This window comes from Cottoperca gobio, chromosome 13, assembly GCF_900634415.1.
Source record: "Cottoperca gobio chromosome 13, fCotGob3.1, whole genome shotgun sequence".
Lineage (NCBI taxonomy): Eukaryota > Metazoa > Chordata > Actinopteri > Perciformes > Bovichtidae > Cottoperca > Cottoperca gobio.
The window spans coordinates 19,519,379-19,537,508 of record NC_041367.1 but is presented as its reverse complement, the minus strand read 5'-3'; the positions used below and the strand labels follow the sequence as shown (position 1 = coordinate 19,537,508).

The 18,130-nt window shown below is 41.5% G+C and overlaps 1 protein-coding gene across 1 annotated transcript in view; it reads right to left on the bottom strand.

The window, feature by feature from the left end:
• The window catches only part of tyw1 (tRNA-yW synthesizing protein 1 homolog (S. cerevisiae)), a 61,244-nt gene extending 43,681 nt beyond the window's left edge, over nucleotides 1–17,563 (bottom strand). Inside the window, exons 1-8 of the mRNA XM_029446953.1 lie at nucleotides 17,407–17,563; nucleotides 16,993–17,120; nucleotides 16,648–16,779; nucleotides 14,905–15,006; nucleotides 13,894–14,088; nucleotides 13,343–13,624; nucleotides 11,924–12,043; nucleotides 4,456–4,588 (exon numbers count right to left, since the gene is read on the bottom strand). Of these exons, the coding sequence (XP_029302813.1) occupies nucleotides 4,456–4,588; nucleotides 11,924–12,043; nucleotides 13,343–13,624; nucleotides 13,894–14,088; nucleotides 14,905–15,006; nucleotides 16,648–16,779; nucleotides 16,993–17,120; nucleotides 17,407–17,470 (1,156 nt within the window). The 5' untranslated portion in view covers nucleotides 17,471–17,563. The remainder of the gene's footprint in view (nucleotides 1–4,455; nucleotides 4,589–11,923; nucleotides 12,044–13,342; nucleotides 13,625–13,893; nucleotides 14,089–14,904; nucleotides 15,007–16,647; nucleotides 16,780–16,992; nucleotides 17,121–17,406) is intronic.
• Between the last annotated feature and the right edge of the window lie 567 nt (nucleotides 17,564–18,130).

Here is an 18,130-nt window from a genome sequence, read left to right as displayed (position 1 = left end):
CTACTCTCTACCCTTCTCCGAATCTTAGAAACCTTCTCGAACGCTGTACCTGTCCGCCGTAACCTTTGCTCCCTCTTTCCCTCCTCTCTTGCCTCATCTGTCCTCTCAGCCCTCCCTTCATCTGACTCTTTCTCACTCATGCTTGCCAACTCTGCCACAGACACTCTCCTCTCTATTCTGTTCTCATCTCTGGACTCTCTGTCTTCTCACTTCACGGCAGGTTCGCCAGTCCCCTCCAGCTCCTTGGTTGGATGACTCAGTGTGTGCTGACAGATCCATCCTACAGGCAGCTGAAAGGAAATGGTGGAAATCAAAAAACCCTCCTTACCTATCAATCTCTTCTCTCCTCTTCCTCAAGTTCTGCAGGAAAAAGTGCTTTATTTGAATCAAAAATGTAATCCTCCTTCTCCAAACCCAAAACCCCTCTCTATGTTCTCCACACTGTTCTAACCCCCAGTCTCCCACCTCCTCCTTATTTTCTAGCAAGCTACTTTGTCAATTACTCATAGACACTGCTAGATTAGCCTCTCCTCTGTTGTCATCCTTCTGGACCTTTCTGCTGTGTTCGACTCAAGTGAACCACCAGATCCTCCTTTACACCCTCCAAGAATCGTGAGTCTCAGGCTCTGCTCCCTCCCTGCTCAAATCCTACCTCAAAGACCGTAACACCTATAGGGTAACTTGGAAATAACCTTTCAGAACCCTGACAGCTCACCACTGGGGTTCCTCAGGGGTCCATCCTGTGTCCCCTCCTCTTTACACCAATTTACTTGGCTCCGTCATTCACTCTCATGGCTTTTCCTACAACAGCTACGCAGAAGACACTGAACTTATTTATTTTATTTATTTTATATGGTCCGAAACCCAGGTGGCCGCACAAATCTTTGCTTGTCTGGCTGATATCTCTCAGTGGATGTCTGCACACCACTTGAAGCTCAACCTCAATAAGACCAAACTGCTTTTTCTTCCAGGTAAGGGCTCTCCCATTCAAGACCTTACTACCAACATCGAACTGCAAGGAATCTGGATGTGACACTGGACGACCAACTGTCCTTCAGTGCCAAGCATTGCTGCCAACAACCTGCTCCTGCAGACACACTCTGTACAACATCAGGAGGATACGTCCCTTACTGACTCAGAAGGCGACACAGGTTCTTGTCCAGGCTCTTGTCATCTCACGCCTTGATTACTGCAACTCCCTACTTGCTGGACTCTCTACATGTCCCTTCCGACCTCTACATCTCATCCTGAATGCAGCAGCCCAACTGGTCTTCAACTTACTCAAGTTCTCCCACACTACACCGCTCCTCCGCTCCTTCACTGGCTACCAGAGGTGGCCCGAATCTGCTTTAAGACTCTGGTGCTGGCCTACCTTGCCGTGAATGGATCAGCCCCTTCCTACATCCAGGCCATGGTCAAACCATACACCTCAGCACGTTCACTTCACTCTGCATCGGACAATCGGCTCATTACTCCCTCACCGTGGGACTCAGATTGCCCTCAACAAAAACCCGCCTGTTTGCAATCCTGGCTCCAAACTAGTGGAACGGGCTCCCCATTGATGTCAGGTCAGCAGACAGTCTTCACATCATCCTTCGGAGACTGAAAACCCATCTGTTTTTCGACTGCACCGTGGCCAATAATAATAATATTTTAAAAAATAAAAGCACTTTAGTAGCAGTAAAATTAGTTTGGCCTATTTGAAGCTAATGTACTTGCAAGATTCTTGTATCCTCATGATTGTTTGCACATATTGTAAGTCTCTATGGACAAAATGTAAAAACATTTCTCCTCTTGTGTTTTCTAATGCTGCCATGTCCTTCAACGTGTCAGAGGAGAGGCTCGAGCCAAAGTGAGGGGGAGGTAGATCTATTTCCCCTTTCTCTGTTATCGCTGAGAAATTGCATCCGTTGAATAAGTACAATATGTGCTATGAATATGTGTACTTCTATGTGTCATCAATATTTATGACAAGGGGAAATTTAATAACATGCTGAGTTATTAAAGGAGACATAGCATGCTAATTTTCAGGTTCATATTTCTATTTTGGGTTTCTACTAGAACATGTTTTTATGTTAAAAAAACCACAATATTTTTGTTATGCTGTATGTCTCTTTAAGTCTTTAAGAAATAAAATGAGCAGGGAGAGGATGTGTTTTATTAAAGAGTTGGAAAATCTGCCTAATTTGATTGGAGAAGGCATCTTCTTTTTTTAGCACTAGTTTACCAAGAAGTAATCAAAGTGAAGACACTGGACATAATACTTTTTAATATTTCAAAGGTACTTTGGACTGTTAGTGAATACTCTGATGATGAATAAAATGTTTTTAATGTTTAGTGCCACACTTTCTTGTGAAAGCTTATTAAGTTAACCTCATTTAAAACTCAATGAGATTGTTGCTGCAGTTCCCATTTCAAAATTGTAGTCTACTGAATCTTGTTGCGGCAAACTATTTTCTTTTTCTTAAAAGCACTGTGTTAAAACTTTCTTGGACATTACACAAGAGTTTTATTAGATGTGTGACTTTTGCAACCATGCCATGTCAGAAAAAGGCTATAGAGGAAATGCAGCCTTCCAAGACGAAGAAAACAATGCCAAAACTTTCATCCTTCATCCTTTTATTGCAAATAAAACAAACTGCCTACCGAGACCGACTGTTGCCAACATAAACATGAAACCGGTCAACCTTTGGTCAAATAAAGTGAAGTCTTGCTCACAGAGTCCTATTTATAGAGTGTTGCTTAAGCCAACGGTGGGGGGTTACTGGCTGAAAATGTTATATTAGTGAATGGACAAAATAGAGAAGAGATAGTAAAAGGTTTCAAACAGAACTAATGAGTCACAATAACCCAGACTCTGAGGCTTTATCATAGGCAAACATCTACACAGAGACCATATGGTTACACTACATGTAGCTTATTTTACCAAAACACAATATTATAAATATTGAGCCATACTCAATGTAAAGCATTCAGACAGAGCCCCTCTCAGATTTAATTTCAATAAATCCAAACCTTTCACACAGGCAGCACTATTCTTATATTTCCACCAGATATACATCCTATGTTCTTCATCCAATGTGTTTTACTGGGTGAAAAGTGATGGTCTGTACACTGGGTATCATGTGTACATGTTTAATCAGAGATACTTCAGTGAGTTGAAGTCCTCATAATGGCGACAACCATTTACACAATAAGACTTTCTTAGGCTGACTGCAGTAGGTAAGTCTGGACGTTGAAGTAGGATATTTATGAGCACTAACATGTGTAACAGCTAGGAGCAGTTTTAGTGTGGGAGGAGAGAGAAGTGGTACTCTTGGGACTGCACCCTGAGGACAGTAGGAGGTAGAGATGGTAATTGGACTGCAATGCATCATTAAGTGCCATTAGACAACACACATTCCACAGCTCTACACTTCTCCTCAAGTAGCACCAGCTTTGATTTACCAAATTCTCCGTTGGTGAGTTCATTCTCCCCCTATATTCATTCTTGGGAATCATTAGTGGCGCTGCAAAAATTATACACAATCATTTATATCGTCTGCTGTCGTGTTTCACCGCGTACAGGGCTTCACCCCCACACACGCATGCACATAGGGACGCACGCACAGCAGAGCTAAGGAGAGACCAGTGAAGTGAAGATAATGTTGTCGGTACTGGTAACAAACAGGCTCGCCCATTGACGACATGCGGAACGTGCTGATGGACTTGTTTTGTGTTTTAGCTGAGAATAAATGGGTTAAAACAGATCAGTGATGCTGGAAAGAAAATAACGGAGGTATCTTCTTTTCTTTAAGTGCAGTAATTTAAGAGTGAATCTTGTGGATTTAAAAAAAGTAACTGATAAATATTTGGAAAAGTAACTGACAAATATATAAAGAAACCTTTTTGGTCGGTGCCAAAATGAGTGTTTAATTGGGTTTTCAGCAGCTGACTAACAGTAACATAATTCAACCAGCGGTTTCAATGTGTTACTGCTTTCTGTGCGGTATGCCAAAGTCATTAGCATTCGAGGCCAGTAAGGATACTTGATGAATTACACAAAACATCTAAATTGACTTCTTCGCTGGCAATTTGTGTACGTTTGTTAGAATTATCGCTGAAATTCAAAAAATGGCATGGCTCATAATTCATGTTTAAAAGTGACTTACAAGTTTGCTTCCCTTGCGGAAAGAGAAAGGTTAAGCATATGCTGATAAGCAGCTGGTTGGTAATGTGATTATTTTTGATGCAAAGCAGTGCAGGTAGATAATATGAATATATTATCCACAGTCACAAGTGACACCAGCAGATGTTCTTGTGGAAATGAGACAATTTTACACGAGTCAAAGTTTCATAAAAGTCAACCATCACCATAAGCAGCGCCAGTTCTGGACCACTTTGGTTTCTAATTTGTTGCATCTCCTGTTAACTTTCTAATCTATGACTTTTACTCAAAATCCCCATTATCCTCACCTTGTTTTGTCAGTGCTTTTCTTAGAGCAGGGGTGATCATCTCTCTTCTTTCCCCTTCATCTTCCATCTTCTTCACTCCGTTCAACTTGGATGGCTTCACCAACAGGCCGCCTTCTCGACCTTCCTGTTTGCTCTGTGGCAGAAACAAAACTCAGAGTCACTTATTGTTTATGACCACGATGGCATCTATGAAAAATCAGGCTCTGTTGTGTTGCAACCGCCGTCTGTCACAACTATAAAGTTATAGACCATAACGTTGTACATTTTATGTTGAGGACAAAACAAAGTCAAGTCAGACCAACCAGATATCAATCATTTGCTTCACAAGGACACTTGGGGACCCCCCCCCTAAAGACATCATTTCCCATATGCATTTTCTCCACACAGCTCTCAACAGATAGCAGTGAACGGTGCTAAAAGCGAAAACAGTGGAAACATCAACAACAGGGCTAACAGTGTTAACCTGGGGGGGACCGACGCTGTGGGTCAGGGCGCCGTTATCAGCGGTAATTGCTGTATGAGCGCAGTGCAGAGCACCGGCCATTAGTAAGCCAGTACGACACACAAACAAGAACTCACATGCACCAATATGCACATGGGGCCGGCGCTGCAACGTAAAGAAAGTACAGAGAAGCTTGGATTACAACACACACAGAGGGAGCCTGACTTCCTTCTCTGCAGACATAACTCCACTGTATCTTTAGAAAGCAAATAGTTGTTTGCTCTGTATTTCAAATTGAGAACCTTTAAGTGATACCGATACTAATAGAGTACTACATTTAAGACCTTACTTTCTTCTGCTTCATTTGATACTCATCAGCGACCAAGCTCAACTTCACCACACCACAAAATGTGTGGGTTGTAAATGCTGCTGCGGTAGTGGGCCAATAACGCGTCTAAATCAAAGAACGCTTGAGGCGGTGGGTTGCAAACAAAAAAGTACAAATAGTCATTTTAGTCTTTTTTCTTTCCTAGATCTGGGTACAAAAAGGATCAAATATGGTCGATGCTCTAAAAGGTGTATTGACCACACTTACAAAAGAAGATTGATTAAGTCCTGCTAGAAAAGTTGCCTGGTCCATGGGAACAGGTATTACTTTTCAGAAAGGCGTGATGGACGAGGTGCCTTTGGGATTACCAATGTTAAGTGACAGCTCCACCCAATTACTGTGCTGCTGCCACTGCTTTGGACTGTCTATAAGGGTTGATTTGTCACCTTCTCAGCACAGCAATGCTCATAAGGGGCTGATACTCTGTCAGCAAAGGTTGACGAATGTTCGTACGTGTGTATTCCTGAAGAAGTGAGACTTCAGTTCACTGCTTCCTGACCCTAGTTCACAGGGCGCTCTAAAGGCTATAGACGTGTGCCACGAGTCTTAAAGGTGCAGTCAACAATTCAGCAATAGGAGGCTTTGCGATTCAGAACGTTACAATGTGCGATATATACCGTCACTCACGCCCCGTCACACAATAGTGTTGTGTGGCTCGTAGGGCTGTACCAAAAGGTTTGAAGGTTCATTGATAACTTTGTCGTTGAAATTATTTTTTATCGGTGATGACGTCATAAAATATGACGACAGATGTTCAAAGCGTCAATTGAAAACACCAATAAAGCTTCAAGCTTCGCAGACTGCACCTTCAAATGTGCCAGAAATATAAACTGGGGTGAACATTCTGTAGCCTTCAATTTAAACTTCAAAATATAATTCATCCCTCTTGGCCAGCACAAACGCCCAGCTTCACTTACTGCATCCGTCAAATGCATGTAGCCAACAGTGCAACAATCTGTCCCTGTGGTGTTTGCGAGCAGCCCGAGCAATTCATCTGGCCCCAGTCTCTGGTTCCCACTGCTCGGCCTTACCCTCGCTTGAGAGCTCACAGACATCCAGTCTGGTTCAGCAGAACTGGGACACCTCACAGCACTGAGTTCTGCTCTGGAGCCATGACACAACATGGGGCTGAAGCAGACAGACAGTGCAGCGATAACACACAGAGCAAGCAGGTGATCACGGGACAATAATAAAGACCTTTATGTTGGAGAGAGCATAAAAGAGGGGGGGGGGGGGGGGGGATCAGGTAGAAAGAAGAATTAAGAACAAAAACAATGTAAAAAACAACCTTAAAAACCAAGATCTAAATATTACCCTTGCACCAGTACTGCCTTAAGGTAATGATTACATTTATCATATTAGTTATGTGAGATCATAAAACTTGTTTTGTGGAAAACCACAAAGACTAGAATCATTATTTATGGATTACATGTCTCTTAAAACATGTCTGGAGGGCAGAATTGCTGAAATGTCGGTGTTACATCATCTATTTACCTGGCCCCTTATAATGTAGATGATATGTTATCAGTAAGGAACCTGACTGATAACTCCTTTACACATAATTGGCAAAGAAAAGATGGGCTAAGCCAATCAGGTTTTCAACAGACTCCAATCATTTTAAACTATGTCAATCCTGTGTTTGAGGTACTACAACAGCCCTTTAAGTCACGTCATCTAAGCTTTCTCCCTCAGGACACTGAGCTGAAAACATCAAAACCAGCCCGGAAAACTGTGAGGACGCTCAGGTTAATGATCCGTTCCACACTAACTCCTATCTGCCAACTGTCTCACGGCATGAAGGGACCACTCTGTGTCAGAATCAAAAACCCTCCTTGGACAAAGTTTATACGCCAATTCAATGAACATCTGTGCAAAATCAATTAGAGAAACAATGGAAATGAAGCTTAGTGGCACTTGGCAGAGTACAAGTAGAACTACAGCCAAAGACTGATATAGATTAAAGTTGGGCAAGAGTAACTCTGGCAGCCAATCTCAGCGTGCCTGGCGATCTGTCATTGGGTACACTTGAAGAAAAACAGTTGTGGGAAAATGGTATCAACAACAAGTTTAGCAGTGATCCAATCATCCTCATTCCTGCCTGGCTAAAAGCACCGCTGACATCAATACAGACAAATCCATCTGTCACACATTTAGTTCTACAGCCTTCTGCTTATTATGGACTGGCCCCAAGTTAGCTTATCCAAGTGAGAGATGACTGGTGAAAAAGGTACACAGCTACTGACAGTTTATTTATTTATGACTCAAGTAGAGACGGATGATTATCGGAGTGTGATGGCTTTGTAAGCATGAAATGCCACAACTAATGAAACTCATTAGTGAGGGAAACGGCCATATCTCTGGACGGCCCAGTTCATAAACACACTGAACAATACTGTGTATGAAACCTGCTGGTCAAGTGTAAGACATTTGATATAAAACCCTTAAAAAGCATTCCTTTATTTATTTTAGATTACTGATATTTCCATAATTAATGCTACAGGCTTCCTGGGACCCCTTTTTGGATGGACATTTAAGAGAATATGTTCAATGTGTTCAGTCGAGATACTTAAAAAGAGGATCAAGAGTGCACAATGTACTAAAGGAACAGAGCCTCAAGATATGATACACATTAGTGCCAGTGAAAGGAAATGTGATGGCTGCATGCAAGCTCATATTATTAGTAAACAGATATGATCAAACATTGCCATGAACATTTTATCAAAACCAAAATATCTTCAAAGCAGCCACATAGTACTTTCAGTAACCTTCAGTGCACGAAAGTAATCTATACCAGTGACATACACATAATTACTTGTTTGACTGTTTGTAAACCACCTGGACATAATCCTCCACGGTTCATTTTTACCAACATTTACCAACCGTGACTCAAAGCACTCGAGTACAGACTCGGATCGTCCATAAGGTTTAGCTTCAGTGACAAGAAAGGCCAAGAAGGTAATAAACCAGACAATTCATGCTAATATCTTTGGAAATGAAATAACAGTGTGGCGTTAAAGTGGTTCATTCAGAGGTATGAGCTTCATGCAACTGAGTCTCTGCCATCACCTAGTGGTCAAACGCAGGTAAAGTGAGCTCCCACCTGCAGTTAAACATGTTGCTCTGCAGCTCCTTTTCTGCTCCACCAAGGAGGTGGAGTTGCAGCCATCTTCGACTGAAGCCTATCAAATCAACCATAAAACAAATCATAAATCTTAAATCTTTCGAACGCCTTGTTCTTAGTCTTTCACACCCAGCCTGGAAAACACTACAGCCAATTGTGTTTGTTAAAGTGTTACGTTCTTCTAGTCTGTTTTCTTAAATTGGACTTTGAATTCTCAGAGTTTTTATGGAGTAATTGTTGTACAGACAACAATTATTATTATTATTATTATTATTATTATTATTATTATTATTATTATTACAGACAGTCAGAATGTGCATGAACCCACTCACTGTTTTGTCCACACCCTGGACGTTCGTCTGGTTTGTGGCATTGAAATTGAACATTTATTGGTTTCTCCAGATAATCCTCTTTTATTGGACCATTATTTAATAACTTTTGAAGTCCTGTTACAGGACGACAAACTATTAGGCAAAGATTCCTACACCAGATGTCTATCTGAAAGTGCTGTATCTAAATTGAAGGAAGTGATGACATCAACATTTAATTCAACGCCACATCTCAATATAACTCCTATGCTAACGTTACGCCCCCTAAATGGATCATCTTGTTGATAGTGCTGCAGGCTCACTGCGAAAGACACTAAACTCCGTCACTCCTCTAAAACAGAAGTAAATAAAACAAAGAAGGCTAGCTCCATGGTATAACCCTCAAAACCCTCAACTAAAGCAAACGTTGAGAAAACTTGAAAGGAAACGGCGTTCTACCAAACTAGAATAATCTCGATTAGTCTGGCTAGATAATCTTAAAGCATATAGAAGGGCTCCCCATAATGCCAGAGCATCATACTTCTCATCATAAATAGAAGAAAATAAGAACCCCAGGTTTATTTTCAGCGCTGCAGCGAGGCTGACGGGGCGCCGCAGCTCTACTGAGCCTTCTATTCCACTTCATGAGCTGATCAAATTAATCACCTCCTTCAACCGGTACCTTTAGACTGCTTTACTCCCATCAACCTTCACCAACTAACGTCAACGATTTCTCCTTCTAAGCCATAAACACATGTCTTAGATCCCATTCCAACTAAGCTGCTTAAAGAAGTATTACCCTTAATCAACACTTCTTTATTAAATATGTCTTTATTATCGGGCTATGTACCACAGTCCTTTAAAGTATCTGTAATAAAACCTCTTCTTAAACAGTCCAGTCTTAAAACAGGTTTTAGTCAACTATAGAACCATATCTAAACGTCCCTCTCTCACCAAGATCCTTGAGAAAGCAGTCGCGAAACAGCTGTGGGACTTTCTGCATAACAATAGTTATTTGAGGAATTTATTTGTGAAGAACTAGTCGCCACTAACTCGGCTTCACTCAACGTCTTTGTGTCTCTCAGCTTGCAGGTTGCGCCTATATCATGAATCGTGGCTGCGCCTGTTGCCGTGGTCCTGCTTGATGATGCGTTATTATTTTGTCATGTGGAATGTATATGATGTCATTTGATTGTGTTGTTTATTCTGTAAAGGGGCCGAGGACAGAGGCTGCCGCATGCTGTACAGCCTGTAAAGCCCCCTGAGGGGTTTGTGATTCTGGGATATATAAATGGAATTTGATTGATTGATTAATTATACTGCAACACCAACAGTACTTAACTCCAGCCTTTATAACCCCTCTATAACGTTCTAAAAAACCTACAACACATCCAGCCTATTAATAGTCACACAAAACAGATGCTTAACTTCTGGACCTCAGCAGTAAATTAGCCAACTAACATTCCACTCAGGGGAACTTCCTTGTTCACACTTAATTTGCAGCTTGGCTAAATACTTAATAGTCGTCTCTTGACAATAGCAAATGTTTAATCTACAAACTAATTGCATCTTTACTGTCTGCTCTATCTGATCAAATGATGCAAAAACAACAAATGTTACGACACAAATACAGTGAAGAGTGTGATGATGCAAGTCATCCCAGCAGATCATTACAATTATTATACCTAAATGTTACAAGACAACTTAGACTAAATACTGTTACAATATATTAGCAGGAACACTTGCCTTCTTCATACAAATACAAAAACATTCAATGAAAAGATGAAGATTTAAAAAAAGAGCGGTGCGGCTCCGTCAGCTGCAGCAGATATAACTGATGTCTCTTCAACTTTCCCAGAGGTGATGTGTAAAACACATTCATGCAAGGCTTACAGAGGCCTGTCCAACCCTCACAGAGCTTACACACAATATACTGTAATATTTATGTCACACGAGAAGAGACAAGCCTGCTGCTGAAGTCATGTTTCACATCTGTGTGAGACGTGGACGCTCACAAAAGCTTGGACAGAAGACAAGTTTACTTTCTGCCACAACAACAAATCATTTTGTGAGCATCAACCAGCATTTCTGGTTGAGGCAGGAGTTTGTCGCTGGACATAATGCAGGCAGATGGCCTGTGGTCTAAAGTAATGGGACATGCATAACATCACAGATGTGGATGGGCTTTTGCTACAACTGCTATAATACATACACGTTGTACAGAAATTAAAATGTATTCATCTACAAGAACACATGCCTTCCGTCTTCCCTCTCCTCTCGGCAGTCTCTCCCTCTCACTGCAAAAGACACGACTACTAAGCTTTGTGCAAATCAAATGCGTGATGACATCATCTGCCCACTGTTAGCAACCCTTTGAGCTGTTGTGCTTCATTGGAAAAGAGTTGACAACCCGGGAGATCGTACCCGGTTGCAGACAGAATTGCATTAAGACGGCGAGGCATATAGGGAAACAATCTAAACGCAGATGGAGTCATTATTTTACAGCCGTTACATTGTAAAATGAATATTTACTTCATAATGACAAGTTCACGCAGACATCTTGTCTATTGCCACTTAAAGTAAGAAGACTTCCCCACACTGATCTGCCATTTAAAAGCACAGGCACATTAAATACCTTCATTTATTTCCCATCCTCCTCCCCTCACTCTCAGAGCTCACATCTTTACGCTACACACAGAGCACACTGATGATGCCTCTTCCTTCGCTTTTTTTTTCTTTTACTGCTTTTCTTGAGTCACTCGTTCCTCACAAGTCTGCAAGGTGGGCGTCCTCGCTCTTACGCAAGCCTCCGCTTCTCGCCTGCCGGGGTCTGGTGTCTATCAAACCATCTGCCACTTCTTCTGTGGCACCACTTTGTCTCCTTACTCAACACCCTTAGATTGGACTGAGGTGGTGGAAGCTTAATGCCAGGATGGCGCCCGCTCACAGACCTTAGCGCAGAAACGCTTAAAATAACCCTGCTGGATGATGAGCTCCAGTTTCCTGTGATTCAACGACACCCTGACTGTAGAATTATTATATTATGAAGCAGGCAACTGTAAAAGTACAGTACATGTTTTCTGTATTTCGTTTCATTCTTTAATGTTGGCTGACTGGTAGGGGTTTACTGGGTTTACTGGGTTTACTGGGTTTACTGGGTTTACTGGGTTTACTAAAAGTGGCGTCAGTGCGTCGGAGGACAGTCTGACCTTTGCTTTCTTGGCACTGTTCATGATGTTGCCCAGATCCTCCATGTCAACCACTGAACCCGACTGTGTCTCATCTTGCAGGCCAGACTCCTCATCACTGCTGGATTCCATCAGATCCTCCTGCAAAAGAGAAGAGATCAGAAAGCCCACAATATGTCAAAACTATAACTATATGAGACCATGTGCATGAGTAAGCGAGGGAGCCCACATGGATGACATTCATTGTACATCATTATCTCCTCTTGGGTCGCCTGATTAAATAAAATAAAAAACATTTTCAGGATTTATCACAGTGGGGGCCGGTGTCGCAGCTTCTGCCCACATGTGCGGTGGATGAAATGCATGAGCGGAACAGAGGGTAGATAAATCATTGTGATGGTCCCCTCGCCACACTTCTCAGCTACTCTTGGTTCCGGTTGAATGTCACCTCTGTCAGTGTTTATAAAAGGACTGCATTTATATAGCGCTTTTATCCCAAATCACTTCACAGTTGTTGCCTTTGCTGACCGGCTCTCCTTGGCCTCCTTGTGAAATGTGTTATTTCCAGATGTTCAGATTATTTCCTCCCCGATACCTGAACTTGCGCATCGTAGCGGTCTGATACCAGTGCATAAAAAATAAAATAATAAGTAAAAGTAAATATTCTTCTAACAACTCATTAATTCAGTGATTGGTGGAAAGGATAAACGCTATTTTCATATTTTGACACGATGGAAAGCATTAACATTTCACAACATCTGTGCTGCTAAATGAGGACCTGATAAACAGAGTAACACCTGTCTTCACATCTTAACCACATTACTGAAGTGCAACATGAGGCCGTTAGCTCAGCCGGTCCTCTCCAGTCTCCTGTGATAATATCTAAAGGGGCCTTGAAATGTTGAAACGACCTCATCTTAAGCCAGAGGACATGTTCCTCATGAGACATCAGCTACTCGCTGTCTCAGCTTTTCTTCTTTTTATACATTTGCTCGTCTTCACCTGCTTACGTGTGTTATGCAAAATAAGAAGGAAGGTTGCAGCCGTCTGTTGGGTGTTTTGTATTGTATTGCTACTGAGAAGCCACTCAGAGAGTCACGACGTGCACGTCCTGTTCTGTGGTAACACAAGGCATGTTCTCAGGCATTTAAAAGGAGAGCATTTCAGGTTCTTTATTCAAAGATAACACGGACAGAAAACTCACTGACGCCCTCAGTTTTACAAAGTCTTCTTCCACCTGACGCTTAGAAACAGGAGACTGAGAGGAAACTACATGAAAACAACTAACTGTGAGAGCAATAGTGGCTAACGGTTCTGAAAGCACGACCGAAACACAAACGCCTGCGTCTCGGGTCACCCTTCTGTCTTCCTTGACGTTGTTGTACTGCCTAAAGAGTAAGAGAGTTCACAGGGTGCCATTAAAAACTTTTCTGCCATTACCTCAGAGCTGTTATTCTGCAGAGCTGCCTCCGCCTCCTCCTCGTCCTCCTCCTCTTTCTTCTCGTCCTTACAGGAGCCTCCAGTCTTACAGTTCCCAGTGCAGCTCTTCTTGTCGCCCTTGGCCAGGGCCTGCAGGCGGATCAGGAACTTGACCTTCCAGGCCAGGAAGTCTGCCTGAATGCTGCCGTTACGGCTCTTCACCACGTTACAGTCGCCCTCTCCCCTGGTCATGATTCTCATGCCACTCAGCATCCAAAGCCACTTGTCAAAGTTTGTACCCACCTGTTGAAGAAAAGAAACAAGTGGGTTTAAAATGGTTTAAACTAATAAAGTCTGGCTGTTCTTGGCTTTGGCAAAAGTTACTGAATGTTTTCCAAGCTGCATGTTAAACTGGACCTGGAATATACTTCTATATATATAATATTATAATAATATAATATAATATACTGAGCTACAGCGGTCAACTTTATAGCTTTGGATATTCTTTGAATGATAGCTGATAATACTTAATATGATATATATATATATATATATATATTAGAATATATTACCGTATTATAGTGGCCAGCATAGACAGAATCGCCCAGACCAAACACTGCATATCTGAGGCCTTTGAGGTAGGTGTTCCCGTATCTGAAGTCAGTGGACGCCTCCTCCAACCACTTGCAGAACCACTCGGCGTTCTCTGTGGGCTGCCCGTCAGTGTAGGTGGCCACGAGAAACACGCACACGGACTTCTTGGTGCACTGAATGGAGAGGTAAACACCGCAGACACACGGAGGACGTAAAACAATGAAGATCATGACATCAAGACATTCTCTTGGATACTTGCAACGACATTAAACACCTTTGTTCATGTGGACCTGAGGAACAAGTGACCACGATGGAGCAACACGGAGACACCAGATAAACCTACAGCTGCTGTGAGTCATATCCAAACAAAGACACATCTTCCAAAGCCCTCGAACAATATGAACAAGCTGCTCCAGGAAAGACGATTATCCAATATGCACTTTTTCTGCAACTATACTTTTGGAAGATATGTGATAAAAGATTACACTGTTGACTCCTCGTCAGCTGAGCAGGGTTTGTGCAACACATTTGTCTTCGAATCAGTACAAGAAAGTGAAGGAAAGTCTGCGCAGGAAGGTGACAGAACGGTTTGTTGTCAAGCTTAAATTAAAAAAACCCAGTTGTGATTTATTTTACTTTGATTCATTGTAGTCTAATTAAGCCTTTCCTGTAAGTAACCATTGCTGAGTCTTACATTTTACAGATTTAATTACCACCCGGGAGCAACGTCTCAGTACATACAGCATACTGCAATAATTAATAGAGGCATTAATTACTCACTTAAATTATACAAGGTCGAAATTAAGGGAAACGTTTGGAGCAGCCGCTCTGAAACTGGCAGCTGCTTAGGTTCCTGTTCAAGGACACGATCTCTTAGACTGACATCCTGACGTTAAGGGTCTACACGTCTCTACACGTCTCTGCACACGGCTGTCTCACGGTCCTCCACTGGACGAGGAAGATGCATCTTCTTTTCTGAGCGGGCTTACCTCATCAGCGAGTTGATCGTCTGCATCGTAGTCTTTGAAGTCGATCACCTCTGCTGGTATACCCAAAGTCTTCACCTCCTCCGACAGCTCTTTTGCAAAACCCTAAAACACATGAAGAGTCTCATCAGTCATCTCAGAATGATACTTTTAGTATGCGTGCTGCCAGTCTGCCCTTACACTACATCGTATAAACACTAATCATGAGTGGAATGTCCCTTTTGATCAAGCGTTGGTGTACTCAGGTTTGCACATGCTTTACTCCGCCCCCCTGCATTAGCCATGAATTAAATCATAGGTTTGTGACACTTTGTTGTCATTGTATCAACGATTGATTGAAGCATTGGAGGAGACATTTCGTGGTGTTTTGCACTCGATTATATTACAATGTTTTGTCGTTTCTTATATTTTGTCTACGACTGTTTATAAAAAGCAGAGGGGGAGAATATCCTCAACACTGGTGGTCTGTGTCATCACATTATAGCAACATCTTGTCTACAGGTTAACATCAGCGGCGAGAATTCAACATGATCATTTATCCTCTTTCAAAGGAAACATATTAAGTTATCGTGATTTACAATTACGTTGTCTAAATTGATAATAAAAAGAAACAAACTAACTCAACTGTTTTGCTCACACTTGATCACGCAGTTCAATGCCTTTGACAAACTAGACTCCAACTGGCAACCTTCCAGTCACAAGCTTCTGCAGACTTTAGGCTTCATCATGTCAGAGTACAATAGCGCAGACTAGGATGCACGTGATGGATGAATCTGATATTGAGATACATATTTGTTCTGTAATATTGCAATACGAAAAGAATACAGTGATTTTCCCCAGACGATGATAATGTACCAGTTTCAGGTCAAAATCCTCGTTTCTGTAGCTGAAATATTTCCATAGAACTAACGTTGTGTTTTTTTCTTTTGGGTCTTTTTTCTCCTGTTCTTCGCTCATTTTCAGGTTGTGGACGACTAGCAGGGCCTGCTTTGGCCGTTTGATGAATTGATCAAGAATGACTCTGACTCTGTTTATCTAAGAAGCCTTAAAGCCGTAAACTATATTCTATCAGACAGACTTCTCTTGAGATTAGTCATGGGAAATATTTTCTTTTTGTATCAAGCAGCAAAAACATGTTAATTTGCTTCACTTGAAATGACACGTCCTGCGATGTGACTGATGCACATACGCACAATGCAATGTCAATGATGAAATGATATTTAGTGCATATAGCTCAAGACAGATGTGTAAAGGTTCACTTGGAACCCAAATGTTAGTTCAAATAAATTGTGAGTAACGTTTTCCGACAGCATTCTGCAAGATTTTCTTCATTCAGCTGTGTTGTTCAACTCCTGTGTACCTGCACCCAAGACCTCTGCTTAAAGGAATACCCCAGTGTACTTAAATCCAACGATTGTCTTAATCTTATTACTCTGAATTTGTGTGCATGCATTACATAGTCGGTGTAAAGCTGGACATTTGATTTTTTCTCTGGAACTTCACTTGAAACTGTTAATATTTCACTGAAGTTCTAAATTAAATGAGGAAATGCTTTTCCTTTGTCAGGTATTTAATTCACACAGGAGAATACAACAGCAACTTTACCGTGTGCTTATTTCATAAAGATTTGATTAAATGACCAGAAAACATGCTATATCATTATAGAGATATGAAATGACTCATATCAGGGGAGAAGATTTTGGCCATATCGGCCAGCCCTATTTTCAGAACTAACAGCATCTGTACCTTTGCTGTTCCAGTTTGTGAGCCGTAGAAGATTTTAACTCCTGACACGTGAACCACAGTGTCTCCATCAGAGCTGTCATTGCTCTTCACTGCTTTGTAAACCCAGGGGCCGATTTCCTTGGAGAAGCTTTTCTAAAAAGCAAACAGACAGAGACAGATTAATGCAAAGACAAATACATGTGTTGCACGTGGAGCTTCATGTTTATGCGAAGACAAAGATCCTAAATGTGTGGAAACAGGAGCAGTGCCTAAACACTTGAACTGAGAGCCGCTGACTTAACTGCTTTAAACAACAAACAGGTCCACACATAGGTTAGAGTGAGATATCCGAGAGTAACAACTCACCTTCTTCAGTGCCACCTTCAGGGAGAACCAGATCCCAAAGACGAGAGCAGCAGCTGAATACAAGTACAACCTGTTGTGCCATATCGACATGAGATAGCTCTCACTGGGACTGTGGGCATCCTGTGAGCCTGGGTGGAGAAAATACATTAAATTGAGTCCTCTGTTTCCATATGAAGTCATATGAAGTCATATGAATAATAAAGGTTAGCTAACTTCACTACGTGCCCAAATTCAACGCAGTCAAAGGGGCTAATCCCAAAGCAGCGGCAACAAGACAACCCCGACCTCAGAACACCTGCAGCAAATAAAAGGCGGGTGGCTAGCAATACATGCTAGTTTACAATGTTAATAACTTAAGTTGAGACATCACGCTAAATGCGGTACCTGTTCCGTTTACATTTTAAATAAGCTCACCTTTAGCATCCGAGGTAGAGACACCACTTATACAAAGCATAATAATCACAAAGAAACTCAGCATCGTTGCAAGTGGGGTAATAAAATACAAAGTCCTGTGCAGCTGATGTTATGTGCAACCATATTGTACGGCCGATGAGAATGCTGGGAAGTGTAGTTATTTGTATTGATGACGCTTATCGCTTCAGTTTGGTCACTGTATTTTAAAATATTCACCGGAAGTGATCCAATGCTTTAACGTCTACAGTAACGTAACTTGACTAATTTAATGCTGCAATTTCTCTCTGTGGCCACGTGAGGGCAGGAAACACTCATAATTCAACATCACCACCTGGCTTCAACTTTAATAGAGATGTCAGCCTTTATTAAAGTTGAAACATCACAATAAATATTCCGGTGAACACTTTCAAAATAAAAATATTCTAAATAGACACGTAGACGTAAAGGCAAGACAATAGGGGAATACTTCTAAATACATTTTTAAAAGTTAGGGACAGGTATAGAGTACAACATTCATCAGTGGGGATAATACATCTATTAATACAGAAATGTTAATATTGTTACGTAAGTACTCTTGTATTACTATTTAATAATGTACACGTTGATTGTAACACTTCCGGTTAAGACATTACAAAATAAAACATTTTAACTAGACAGACGTGCGAAGTTATGATTATACATTATCTCGTCTCAACCATAAGCTCTACCAAGCAGAAACAATATT